Here is a 12,597-nt window from a genome sequence, read left to right on the forward strand (position 1 = left end):
GGAGGCCACCAATAACTGGTGAAAGCTATTTTGCCCAGAAAGCAGGGTGATAGTCTGATAATGCCAGCCTCTTCCTCCCAAATTACCTCTACCAATTTTCTCTTACACACATTTGCCAACTGAATTATAGGAAGAGACAAGCTAGGGGTGCCTAGGTGGATCAATCATTTAAGCGTCTGACTCTTGATTTCGGCTCTAGTCATGCTCTCACGATTGAGATGAAACCTTGCATCAAACTTCACATGGAGTCTCCTTGGAATTCTCTCTCTCCCTCTCTCTCTGCCCCTCCCCTACTTACACGCATGCTCTCTCTCTCAAAATAAATATGTTTTTAAAAAATGGAAGATATGGGGCACCTGAGTGCCTCAGTCGGTTGAGCGTCTGACTTTGGCTCAGGTCATGATCTCATGGTTCATGAATTCAAGCCCCGCATCGGGCTCTGTTGCCGACAGCTCAGAGCCTGGAGCCTGCTTCGGATTCTGTCTCTTCCCTTCCCCTGACTGCACTCTGTCTCTCTCTCTTAAAAAATGAATAAATGTTAAAAAAAATTTTTTTTAAAAATGGAAGAGACAAGCTATACTGGTGTGACAGAAGAGTAAAATTTTCAGCATGCCATGACTCATCTATTCTCTATCCCCAAAAGCCCTGCACTGCCATTGTAATGCTATAAAACTGCAGAATGTGCAGACATGAATTATAATTTTAGGTTTTTGTAATTTTGTACTTTTTGTTTAACTGTCTCATTTAGTTCTTTACAAGGCCATTTTGTTTTATATTTTAATAGTATTTCTGTTTTACAAGTATGTCAAACAATGCAGCAAATTTTGAAGTTCAGGTGTAAGATAGAAGAAAAAGATTCTAGACATAAGCCCACAAAGAATTCTAAAGAATTATAATCTTCTGAGTCACTTCACTACACTCGTGCAGCAAAGGACACAGAAAAGGTCTATATTTACAATGAAAGCTACTTATCAGTGGGTTTTATGTGGACTGATAACCAAGTTGTACTATTAAATTTTCTGTCATATTTGATAACCTACAAATTCAGAAATAGTTCTAATAAAATGCAAAAGCACTTTCCTACAAATCACAGCCATTTAGCAAATAAAGGTGCTGATTACTTCAAATACCTTCTTCTCAAAACAATAAAGTATTTATTAAAACAAAGTCACCTTCATTGAAAAGGCTCAGGAAAGGGCGTGCCTAGCTGGCTCAGGAGGTAGAGCATGAGACTCCCAACCTCAGGGTCGTGAGTTAAAGCCCAACATTGGGTATGAAGCCCACTTAAAAATATAACAGCTTCTCTATTCAGTTTGATGAGTCAACTGATTTCACTAATGTCATGTCTAACTGCTAAATGATAGTGAAATTCAAGAAAATGTTTCTGCTGTCCTAAACTAGCAAAAGTCAAAATATATTTAATATTTTATCTTCCTATCTAGAAACAATGGTTCATCTTAGAGGAACTGTGTTGGTATTTGTACTGATGGTGTCCAATTGATGGTTGACTCTATGAGAGGTTTTACCTCTTTTAAAAAGACATGCTGATGTTGTAACACTGTTTTCTTCACAGAGAGGTGCTAGTATAAAAACACTCTTGAAGTTAAAATGAAAAAAAAAGTTCTGGATGACGCTACTTAACGACAAATTTTATTTTATTTTTTTAATTTTTTTTATTTTTGAGAGAGAGAGAGAGAGAGACAGAGCACAAGAGGGGGAGGAGGCAGAGCGAGAGGGAGACAGAATCTGAAGCAGACTCTAGGCTCCAAGCTGTCAGCACAGAACCTAATGCGGGACTCGAACTCATGGATCACGAGATCATGACCTGAGCCAAAGTCAGACACTTAACTGACTGAGCCACCCAGGCGCCCCTCTGATCTTATTAAACAAAGACTAATTCACTCAAGAATGTGTTAAAAACTACATAAAAATCTAAACAAAGAGCACAAAAAACTCCTGCTAGAAACAGAAATCTGATAGCTTAGGGGCGCCTGGGTGGCTCAGTCAGTTAAGCGTCCAACTTTGGCTCAGGTCATGATCTTGCGGTTTGTGAGTTCAAGCCCTGCGTCAGGCTCTGTGCTGACAGCTCAGAGCCTGGAACCTGCTTCAGATTCTGGGTCTCCCTCTCTCTCTGCCCCTCCCCTGCTCATGCTTTGTCTCTCTCTGTCTCTCAATAATAAATGTTAAAAAAAAAAAAGAAATCTGATAGCTTAGCAGAGAGAGTTCTCAACAGGGTGTTTGACTAAAATAATAGGCCAGAGTTTGCTGAGTAAAAACGGGGTATTAAGAACAGAACTTAATTGGGGTGCCTAGGTGGCTCAGGCAGTTAAGCATCTGACTGTTGATCTCAGCGCAGGTCATGATCTCATGGTTCATGGGATCAAGGCTCACATTAGGCTTTGTGCTGACAGCACAGAGCCTGCTTGGGATTCTCTCACCCTCTCTCTCTGCGCTTCCCCTGCTTGCTCTCTATCCCTCTCTGTCTCAAAAAAAAAAAAAAAGAATACAACTTAATTGGGGCACCTGGATGGTTCAGTGAGTTGCACGTCCACCTTCAGTCATAATCTCATGGTCTGTGAGCTCAAGCCCTATGTTGGGCTCGCTGCTGTCAGCACAGAGCCCGCTACAGATCCTGTGTACCCCTCTCTGTCTGCCCCTCCCCTGCTTATGCTTTCTCTCTCAAAATTAAATATTTTTTTTTTAAACTTAAAAAAAAACCAGAACTTAATTAAGCATTCTAGGTCATACTGTAAATAATGGGTTCCTGCCGTGTCAAAAACCCAAATATACCATCATTATCAATAACTTTACTAACACATATTTAGTAACATAGATCCAGATAATCAAAACTTACCCATATTTTTGTATGTTAAAGTGTATAATTTTTATATCCCAATTAACTTCTCTTAAATAAACACAGAAAACTAAAACCATAGCAATGAAGAAAAAATATGCAAATAAGCACTAAAAAACAGTCACAATAATTTAGGATCAAATTTGGAACAAATGATATACCAGCACCTCCAACCAAAAAAAAAAAGAAAGAAAAAGAATAGGTTACATAATTATCACTCTTTCATTTTAAAGAAAAAGGTATTTTAGCTCAGTTGGAGACATAAAGGTACTTACTATTCATTCAAGCTGCCTTTTTCAGCAAGTTGAATAGGTATCCCTCATACAGTCTTGCAGTTAAAGTGTTAAATATGTTGAAAGAGATTATCGGCAATAAATACTTGTGACAAAAACATACAGATTGAATAAAGCACCATGTTTCCATCTTACCAGTCGAATGAGCTGTCTGTCTAGCCATCTAAGTACATCTGGTCCTTCCTCTGTTTCCGCCCTGTATATTGCCAGCCGGGCCATAAGAATGGCAGCTGCCTCCTGGTCAAAAGATGCAGCAATGTTTTGGATTTGAGTTTGAGCATCCGCCCAGCTAAAGCCAAGAAGAAAGCATAGAAATGCACTGCATTATTATATTCACAATATCATAGTTGACTATGACACAGATTTAAATTAAAATGATGCAGAAAATTACTCCAATATTTCAAAATTCCAACATCATCTGGAAAATTAACATTTTAAAAATCACTAACAGCAGTTTCAGTATAGCATTATTTTTCAGAAAAATATATCCAAACCTAATAAAGTCCTCTAAAGTAATTATTTTATTTATGTTTTTATTTTATTTTTGAGAGAGAGAAACAGAGTGTGAGTGGAGGAGAGGTAGAAGGAGAGGGAGACAGAATGTGAAGTAGGCTCCAGGCTCTGAGCTGTCAGTGCAGAGCCCGACATGGGGCTTGAACTCACAGACTGTGAGATCATGACCTGAGCCGAAGGGATGCCCAATTGACGTAGTCACCCAGGCACCCCAAGTCCTCTAAAGTAATTATAAAGACAAATCTCCAAACACACTCCTTAAGACATTAAGATTTTTACAACTAAGAAAATAGCACAGGTATGTGTGTGAATGTGCACATGTGCACATAGATACACAAGTCTCTATATCAGACTTTAAATTGTATTTCTTCAAGGGCATCTGGGTGGCTCAATAAGTTAAGCCTCCGACTTTGGCTTGGGTCATGATCTCCTGGTTTGTGGGTTTAAGGCCTGCATTGGGCTCTGCACTGGCAGTACAGAGACCATTTGGGATTCTCTCTCTCTCTCCCTCTCTCTCTGCCCCTCTCCCACTTGCTTTCTCTATCTTATTTAAAAAAAAAAAAAAAAAAAAAAGAGGGGGAGCCTGAGTGGCTCAGTTGACTGAGCGCCCAACTTCGGCTCAGGTCATGATCTCACGGTTTGTGAGTTCGAGCCCCGCATCGAGCTCTGGGCTGACAGCTCGGAGCCTGGAGCCTGCTTCAGATTCTATCTCCTTCTCTCTCTGCCCCTCCCCACTTGTGCTCTGTCTCTCAAAAATAAATAAATGTAAAAACATTTAAAAATAAAAAAAATAAAATAAAATAAATTTCAAAAAAGGAAAAAAAAAGAAAATTTATTTCTTCAATTTTTTAAAGGCAGAAACATGGAAATATAACAAAAATAAGTAACTCATTTACTAAACTGTAAACTAAAAATTATCAAAAATTATTTTCTCATTGGTATTTAATTCAATTAATGGAAAAAAATGATACAATTATAGTTTCTATGTATTCTTTTCCCTCCATGCTAAATGTTAGTAAAAATTTTAGTCTAAGGGATTAATTTGGTATTACACATAAAATAGCAGTAATCTATTAAATTCACATGTTCTATAAATCCAATCCAGTCAAACTAATCCTGGGGAGACCCAGCAACAGTTTTTGTCTAATGTTTCACAGAGTTTTGTAATACTTCAGTTGATTCTAATTCCAAAGTACCTCACTTTAAGCAAGTCTAGAAAAATTTAAAGATTTTTGAAAAGCTAGACCACTTTTGCATGACTCAAAGATCCAAGAAGTCATCCCCCCAAGATTTAGGCAGTAACATATTCAAAATTCTTCCTTCTTTATTTTTAATTTTTTTCAAGTAGACAAATAATTTTTTAATATTTTCCAGATGACTGGTAACTGTTAAGTATCTCAGTCTAGAGATATAGCAAGAGGCAAAAAAGAATGAGAATCAGTAAAAGAATAAGAACCAGCAATTTTGAAATTATTTTTTAAAGTAATTTAAACTTGGTGGTTATACTAATGGTTTACATTATTTTTTAAATTTTAATTTAAAAAACTTTAATTTTAATTAAAAAATTAATTTTAAAATTTTTTAATTTAAAAAATTTAATTCAAATTTTAATTTAAAAAATTTTTAAATTTTAAATTTTAATTTAAAAAATTAAAAAATTTTAATTTAAAGAACTAAAACCAAAATTATCTAAATCAGCATTTTCCCAACTAAGATGACCATGATATTCTCTTGCTGCAATCTGAAACATAAAGGTGACATTTTAACTACATTGACAAGTAAGCACATGCAAATTCACGAATTAAATCTTATTTAGCTATAAATTAAAAATTATGCTCTTAAAATAAAGTTTAAAGAGTTTGTTCACATTGTAAAATCTATCTTACTTCCAATATCCCCTCCTCACTGTAATTCTTACAAGTAGTTTTAAACCAAACTTCCCAGGTCAAAGTTGTTTTCTATATGAAAAATAGGGTAACTTTTGACTGTATCTCAGGAACCTGAGTTCTTTACTTTCACATGGCTCACTTAAACAAGTACACTCACCTAGGCCCCTAAAATCATATTACTAATAAATAAAGAAAAAATAAGTGCTGATTATTGAAAATAGGATAAGTTAATTTGAAAAGATGGGTGTTTGGGTGAGACATGACATAAATAGCACCAAAACATACATGATATATAGCTCTACAATGGCCTCATAAATTCTGTGCAAACTGAAAATATATAGGGGCACCTGGATGGCTCAGTGGTTAAGTGTACGACTCTTGGTTTCAGCTCAGGTCATGATCTCGCAGTTTCATGGGTTCAGGCCCTACACCGGGCCCTGTGCTACCAGCGCAGAGCCTGCTTGGGATTCTCTCTCTCCCTCTCTCTGACCTCCCCCACTCATGCTGTCTCTGTCTCTTCTCAAAATTAATAATAAAATAAAAACTTAAAAATATATAAACCCATGAAATTTCTCCAAGAAACTCCCTTTCTCTCAAAAGACTACCTATTCTTGTTTGTTTCACGTTTTTTTTTAAATTCCAGTTAGTTAACATATAGTGTCATATTAGTTTCAGGAGTAGGATTTAGTGATTCATCACTTACATATAACACCCAGTGCTTATCTCAACAAGTGCCTGCCTTAATGCCTATCACCCGCTTACCTCATCCCCCACCCATCTCCCTTCCACCAACCCTCAGTTTGTTCTCTATAGTTAAGAGTCTGTTTTATGATTTGTCTTTCTTTTTCCCCCCTCTATGTTCATCTGTTTTGTTCCTTAAATTCACATGAGTGAAATCATATGGTATTTGTCTTTCTCGGATTTATTTCACTTAGCATAATACGTTCTAACTCCATCCACGTTGTTACAAATGGAAAGATTTCATTCTTTTTGATGGCTAATATTCCACTGTGTGTATACACACCACATCTGTATCCATTTGTCAGTCAATAGACATTTAGGTTCTTTCCATAATTTGACTATTGTAGATACTGCTGCTATAAACATCGGGGTGCATGTGTCCCTTCGAACCAGTATTTTTGTATCCTCATGATAAATACCTCGTAGAGCAATTTCTCAACTGTAGGGTAGTTCTATTTTTAACTTTTTGAGGAACCTCCATACTGTTTTCCACAGGGTCTGTACCAGTTTGCATTTCCACAAACAGTGTAAGAGGGTTCCCCTTTCTCCACATCCTCACCAACATCTGTTCTTTCCTGTGTTAATTTTAGCCATCTGACAGGTGTAAAGTGATATCTCATTAAAGTTTTGATTTGTATTCCTGATAATGAATGATGTTGAGCATCTTTTCATGTCTCTATTGGCCATTGGCATGTCTTCTTTGGAAAAATCTATTCATATCTTTTGCCTTTTTTTTTTTCCAGAAAGAGAGCGAGAGCACAAGTGGAGGAGAGAGGCAGAGAAGGAGAAAGAATCTTAAGCAGCCTCTACACTCAGTGTGGATCAGTCGTGGATCCCATGACCCTAGGATCATGACCTGAGCCAAAATCAAGAGTCAGAGATGTTCAACCAACTGAGCCACCCAGGAACTCCTCTGCCCACCCCCACCCCCCTTTTTAAGTTTATTTATTTTGAGAGAGAGAAATGAAAGAGATAAAGTGTGAGCAGGAGGAGGGGCACAAAGGACAGAGAGAATCCCTATCAGGCCCCATACTGCCAGCACACAGCCTGACACAGGGCTTGAACCCAAGAACCATGAGATCATGACCTGAGCGGAAACCAGGAGTTGGACACTCAACCGATTGAGCCACCCAGGCTCCTGCCTGGGTCCCCTGCCCATTTCTTCACTGGGTTATCTAACTTTTTAAAACTTTTCATTTTAAAAATATTTTACACATAAAAGCTATGAGTAGAATAAATTCCTATATATCTATCATCTAGATATATCAATTGATAGCATTTTAACATATTTGCCCCATCATTCTCTCTTCCTTTATACATAAACATACTTTTTCATTTGCCAAACTTTTTGAGATTAAGTTAGAGATATTATGACCCTCTCCCGTGAATACTTCAGTATATATCTCTTAAGAACAAGAGTATCTTATAGTCTTATATAGCCTTAATTATCAATTCATGAAATTACACATGGATTTAATATTATCATCCTATACATAAACCATATTCAAATGTCTCCAATTGTCTCAATGGCATCCTCTATAGCAAATATTTTCCTGACACAGGATTTTATCCAGAATCACATATTGGCTTTAGTTGTAACATCTCTTTAGTCTCCTTTAATCTGGACTGGTTACTAATGCTTTTCTTGCCTTCCAAGACATTTTTTGACAATTCTAAGCCAGTAACTTTGTAAAATATCCCTCAACTTGGTATGTCCAGTTGTTTCCTTAAGTAAATGTTCTGAATGTCCAATTTAAGTTGCACGTGTGTGTGCATGTGGGTGTGTGTGTCTGTGTGTGTGTGTTGAGGGGGCATAAATAAATTGACATGTTTGCCAAGAATCAAACTTCCAAGTTCCTGATATGAAGTATTAACAAATCTAAGTGAATGCTTAGTCAGCTGGGATATTTAGCTCAAATGAATAATATATTCCCCTGACACTGATGCAGGATTTTAAGTCAAAGCAAGGTAACAGAGGAGGACAATAAATAAATCTACGTATAATCCTGTGATAAGTAACAGACCATACAACCAATATTCAGTTCAAACATAAAGCTAATGTCCATCACTCACCAAAACAATCTCATGATTTTCAGGAATGAAGCTAGAGTATAAATACAGTTCAATAAAATGAGAGCTTCAGATGTCTCTGTGTTCATTTTCTAGCCCATGCTTAAATCAGGTTAAGTTTATACTGATCAACACTTTCCCTACCCAGACAATCAAGTTCAAGACAAACAGAAATAGACCAAAAACTGGTTTGCTTCCAGACACACCTCATCTAAGAATCCTTTCCTGACTAATTTTATTCCAAAATGATCTTCCCTTTGTTTTACATGTCACAAATATATACAGAGGGGTTATCAAAGGAGCTGAGAAATAATTTATTTGTAAGAAAACAGAGGGGCTATAGGTTCAGTTCAACCTGTTCTCTGTGCAAATGCTGTGCAAGAACACGTCACCAAATATATGTCTTATTCAGAGACTACATCATATAGATAGGAACAAGAAAAGGCATCTGTCATGCCTAATCACTTCCTTTTGGAAACTGTTAACTACATTAATAAATGTAGGACATGGCTTTGTTACACAAAATACTACCCTATAATATTAACTGTTAAGAGACTTCACCTTTTGTGGTCTCAACCAGTGCTACTCAAAGTGTGGTATACAAACCTAGTATCAGTTCACCATGTGGTAAGAACAGAAACTGAGACTATATGTTTACTAATTTTTAAGCAATTTAACAAAATAATTTTTTGTCTAATAAGTCTAATAATAAAAATAGGGACCTGCATTGTGAATTTTTTAAATTTCATTTTCTAGTAATGCATTTTTAGTGTATTTACAAGTATCAGTCTCCAAAAAATTGGAAGGAAAAAAAACACTGTCCCCTCACTACAGAGAGGTTGAGGACTGGACTCTTCCATATCATATAGCAGACCAAGTATGTTCAAGTCCTTTGCATTCCATACCCTGCCCCAAAATTACCTATGCCACAAAGGAGACACTGAATGAAGATTTGGTACATGAATTAAATGACATTATAATAAGAGTTGAAAAAACATACAATGATAATAGTAGCTAAGAACTTTATCATCAATTGAAAAGTAATGCTATTAATTATTGTGTTATATGAGGTATGTATATACATATTATTATTGCCTATAATAGGATAATGTTTATTAGCATTTCTCCTCCTCTCAGAGAAATATGGTAAATAAAGGAAATTTTTTTATAATGTTTATTTATTTTGGAGACAGAGACAGAGACAGAGTGTAGCAGGCGAGGTGTAGAGAGAGAGGGAGACACAGAATCCAAAGCAGGCTCCAGGCTCCAAGCTGTCAGCACAGAGCCCGACGCAGGGCTCTAACCCACAAACTGTGAGATCATGACCTGAGCCAAAGTCAAATGCTTAACCACCCAGGTGCCCCAATAAAGGAATTATTTTGAAGAATATGTCTTAGGAGTAGTTTTTTAAATTGCTTTACAGATCCTAACAATGAATATTCTGGCAAATAAGCTAAATTAAAAAGAAATAAAATGCTATTAGTCATAAATATTCATTTTATAATTATGGATGTCACTCAAAACAGAAACCCAGTTTGGAACATGAACCAGGATAGTTTTGATACGTAAATTAAATCTCTAAAAAATACAACTTACTTCCTAGCAATGGTGGTCACTCGGATGCGTCTCTGTCCACTTGAATGCTGATACTGAGTCACAAACTGGATGGCACCACGCCCTCCTTGAGGAATTGGAGCATTATGCTATGTAAAAATAAGAGTAAAAACTAAGCAAAATCTATTACAGTCTTATCATATAGTTACCCTAGCATTAATGAAATTCATTCTAAAATCGACTAGAGGGATGCCTGTTTCCAGTGCATACCAAACGGCTATGATTTGCCACATAAGAGAAATGGACCTGGGAAAGGGGGAAAATGATGAAGGATAGAGACATGACTCCAGCTATGATATCAATTGCAAGTAATATGTAATTCAGAGGACATGAAACAAAATGAAGGGAGAAGTATAAAGAAATGATGAGATACAGAAAGGCATAAGTAAGGCAATTTTGCCTAATAGTAATTGGATAAAGAGAAATTGAAGCAAGTTCTCCTCCCCTCGCTACGAAAAATGAAAACACAACTTTTAGGAAAATAATCACCTGATGAAGAGGTGACCAACAGAAAACTATTAATGAGAAAAGTCCAACAGTAGTATATAATAATGGTCCTCAGAAAGAAATAGCAAGTGGTCAATAAGAGAAACTTTCTTCATGACCTTTGACAATTAGCATTCTTGCTTTTTTGATTTTTTTTTTTTTTTTTTTTGGTTAAGAACAACTCTTTTTCACATATTTTGACGCTTAAAGAAAAAAAATGCCTGTACATGTCTTAGGAAGGCTATTTATACTTTGTGGTTCATTTTATGCCTAAAAACTATTAATATGTAAGTCAGTAATTTGTACATTATATCGTTCTTTAATATGATAACTTCTTCCTGCAGCAGAAAAAAAAAAAATCTTTTCAAGTACTGGAATCTTTACCTTCCAATCCTTTTTTATGAATTTTGACATATTAAACTTTCTTGTAGAGATTTCATGTATCGTTATATACCTTGTGACAATCAGGAGGACCTAGATACCTAATTATAAAAATGCATAGCTAGAACAGAATTTAAGATTTATTTAGTCTTCAATTTTATATTAAAACAACAACAACAACAACAAGAAAACTGAGACTAAAAGTTGGGTTGTCCAATGCTGGGAATTTGCAGGTTTCCCTAACATCTCTTTCTATTATAGTTTATCCTGTCACCAAAGAGTTTAGTCTTGAAAAACAGAAAATGACAAACAAAAATTCCAAAACAGAATAAGCTCTAGGTCATAATTACTATTAGAAAAAATATGAAATATTTATGGCCTAAATTGAGTACTTCAAGATAAAAAGTCATACCTGATTGACAACCTCAAAATATATGGCTAAGGTTGTAGTGGGACTGAGTCCACATATCTTCCATTGACAAGTGCCACCTGTTCCTATCTCCTGTAAAAAAAAAAAAAAAAATAGTATGTTTGAAAGCTAGAGAACACAATTTTTTAAGATTTTATTTTTAAGTGATCTCTATACCCAAGGTGGGGCTCAAACTCACAACCACAAGATCAAGATTCACATGCTCCACCGACTGAGCCAGCCAGGTGCTCCCAATTTATTACTATAATATATATTAAGGTAAAAGGGGGAGAAAAAACTCCAGTAAGAAAAACTAAATTTCAGGTGTCTAACTAATTTAATGAATGTTAAAAGTCTAAGATTTTTAAAGTCATATAAACTTATCATGAAATAAAATCAAGTAATTTTTACACAATAAAATTATAAAACAATTGAAATTCTTTCTAAATATTGATACAAGTTCTTAATATTGTAGACAGTATAAACTATTTAATGAAGTAATTACAACTATCCTTCTATCCAACTGTTTCATTGGTATAAAGAGATACTGACTTAACACATAACATATGCATATATAGAATACAGGTTCTCTAGATCAGAATTCCATAAACCAAACACTCTGATTCCCAAAAAAACTTCTTAGATAAGAATTTTTACCATGCAAACTGCTTAAAATTAATTTTTAAACTCTGACATTTTACAGATGATTACTCACCTTATTTGCTCCATCATCCTCTCTACAGGTACATAATTCTACCATTTTAAAGTGTACTATACATCCACTAGATGGGTAACAAAAAAGAAAGGAATTGAAACTAAAATCTGGCTAATTTGGTTACTTTGTTGGAAATCCTACTAACAAAAAAAAATTCAGATTTGACTTTCAGAAGTCTCCAAATTTCCAAATCACAGTTGTTGGGTTTTTTAGGCACACTGGGGGAAGGAATAACTTAGGCATAAAAAAACAAAAGACTGGTGACAGCACGAAGGTTTTAATTTAGGGGTAGATGGTAAAAAGGGTATGCATAAAGACCAACCACAAACAGATGTATACTAATGGAAACGGAACCACCTTCTACTGAAAAACTTAGCCCACACAATAATTTTGAAAGGATTACTATAGGCTGTCATTCCAAGTCTATTGTTGGTCTGTCCTTCGAATTAACTAGATTTTCTTTTTAGAGTAAATTAAAGGTGACTTACATTTTCAGACACACAAGGTCCTTTAGAATTGAGAGACACACAGGGTCCAATAGCTCCTGAAATCTTTATTTCCCTTGAGGTCTGCAAAATAAGCATACAGTGAACACTTTAGTGTCCTCAAAGATAAGTTCAAATATACATTCA

General features: G+C 35.5%; 1 protein-coding gene across 3 annotated transcripts in view; it reads right to left on the bottom strand.

Moving 5' to 3' along the window:
* SEC23A (SEC23 homolog A, COPII coat complex component) overlaps window positions 1–12,597 on the bottom strand; it is a 67,570-nt gene that overhangs the window by 25,005 nt on the left and 29,968 nt on the right. For all 3 annotated transcript variants that reach the window (XM_053889368.1, XM_053889367.1, XM_019426099.2), the window contains 4 exons: window positions 12,454–12,534; window positions 11,254–11,343; window positions 9,957–10,063; window positions 3,283–3,436 (listed from right to left, as the gene is read on the bottom strand). In XM_053889368.1, coding sequence (XP_053745343.1) covers window positions 3,283–3,436; window positions 9,957–10,063; window positions 11,254–11,343; window positions 12,454–12,534 — 432 coding nt within the window. The remainder of the gene's footprint in view (window positions 1–3,282; window positions 3,437–9,956; window positions 10,064–11,253; window positions 11,344–12,453; window positions 12,535–12,597) is intronic.

This window comes from Panthera pardus, unplaced genomic scaffold, assembly GCF_024362965.1.
Source record: "Panthera pardus isolate Hobbes unplaced genomic scaffold, ASM2436296v1 HiC_scaffold_24, whole genome shotgun sequence".
In the NCBI taxonomy this organism is placed as follows: domain Eukaryota; kingdom Metazoa; phylum Chordata; class Mammalia; order Carnivora; family Felidae; genus Panthera; species Panthera pardus.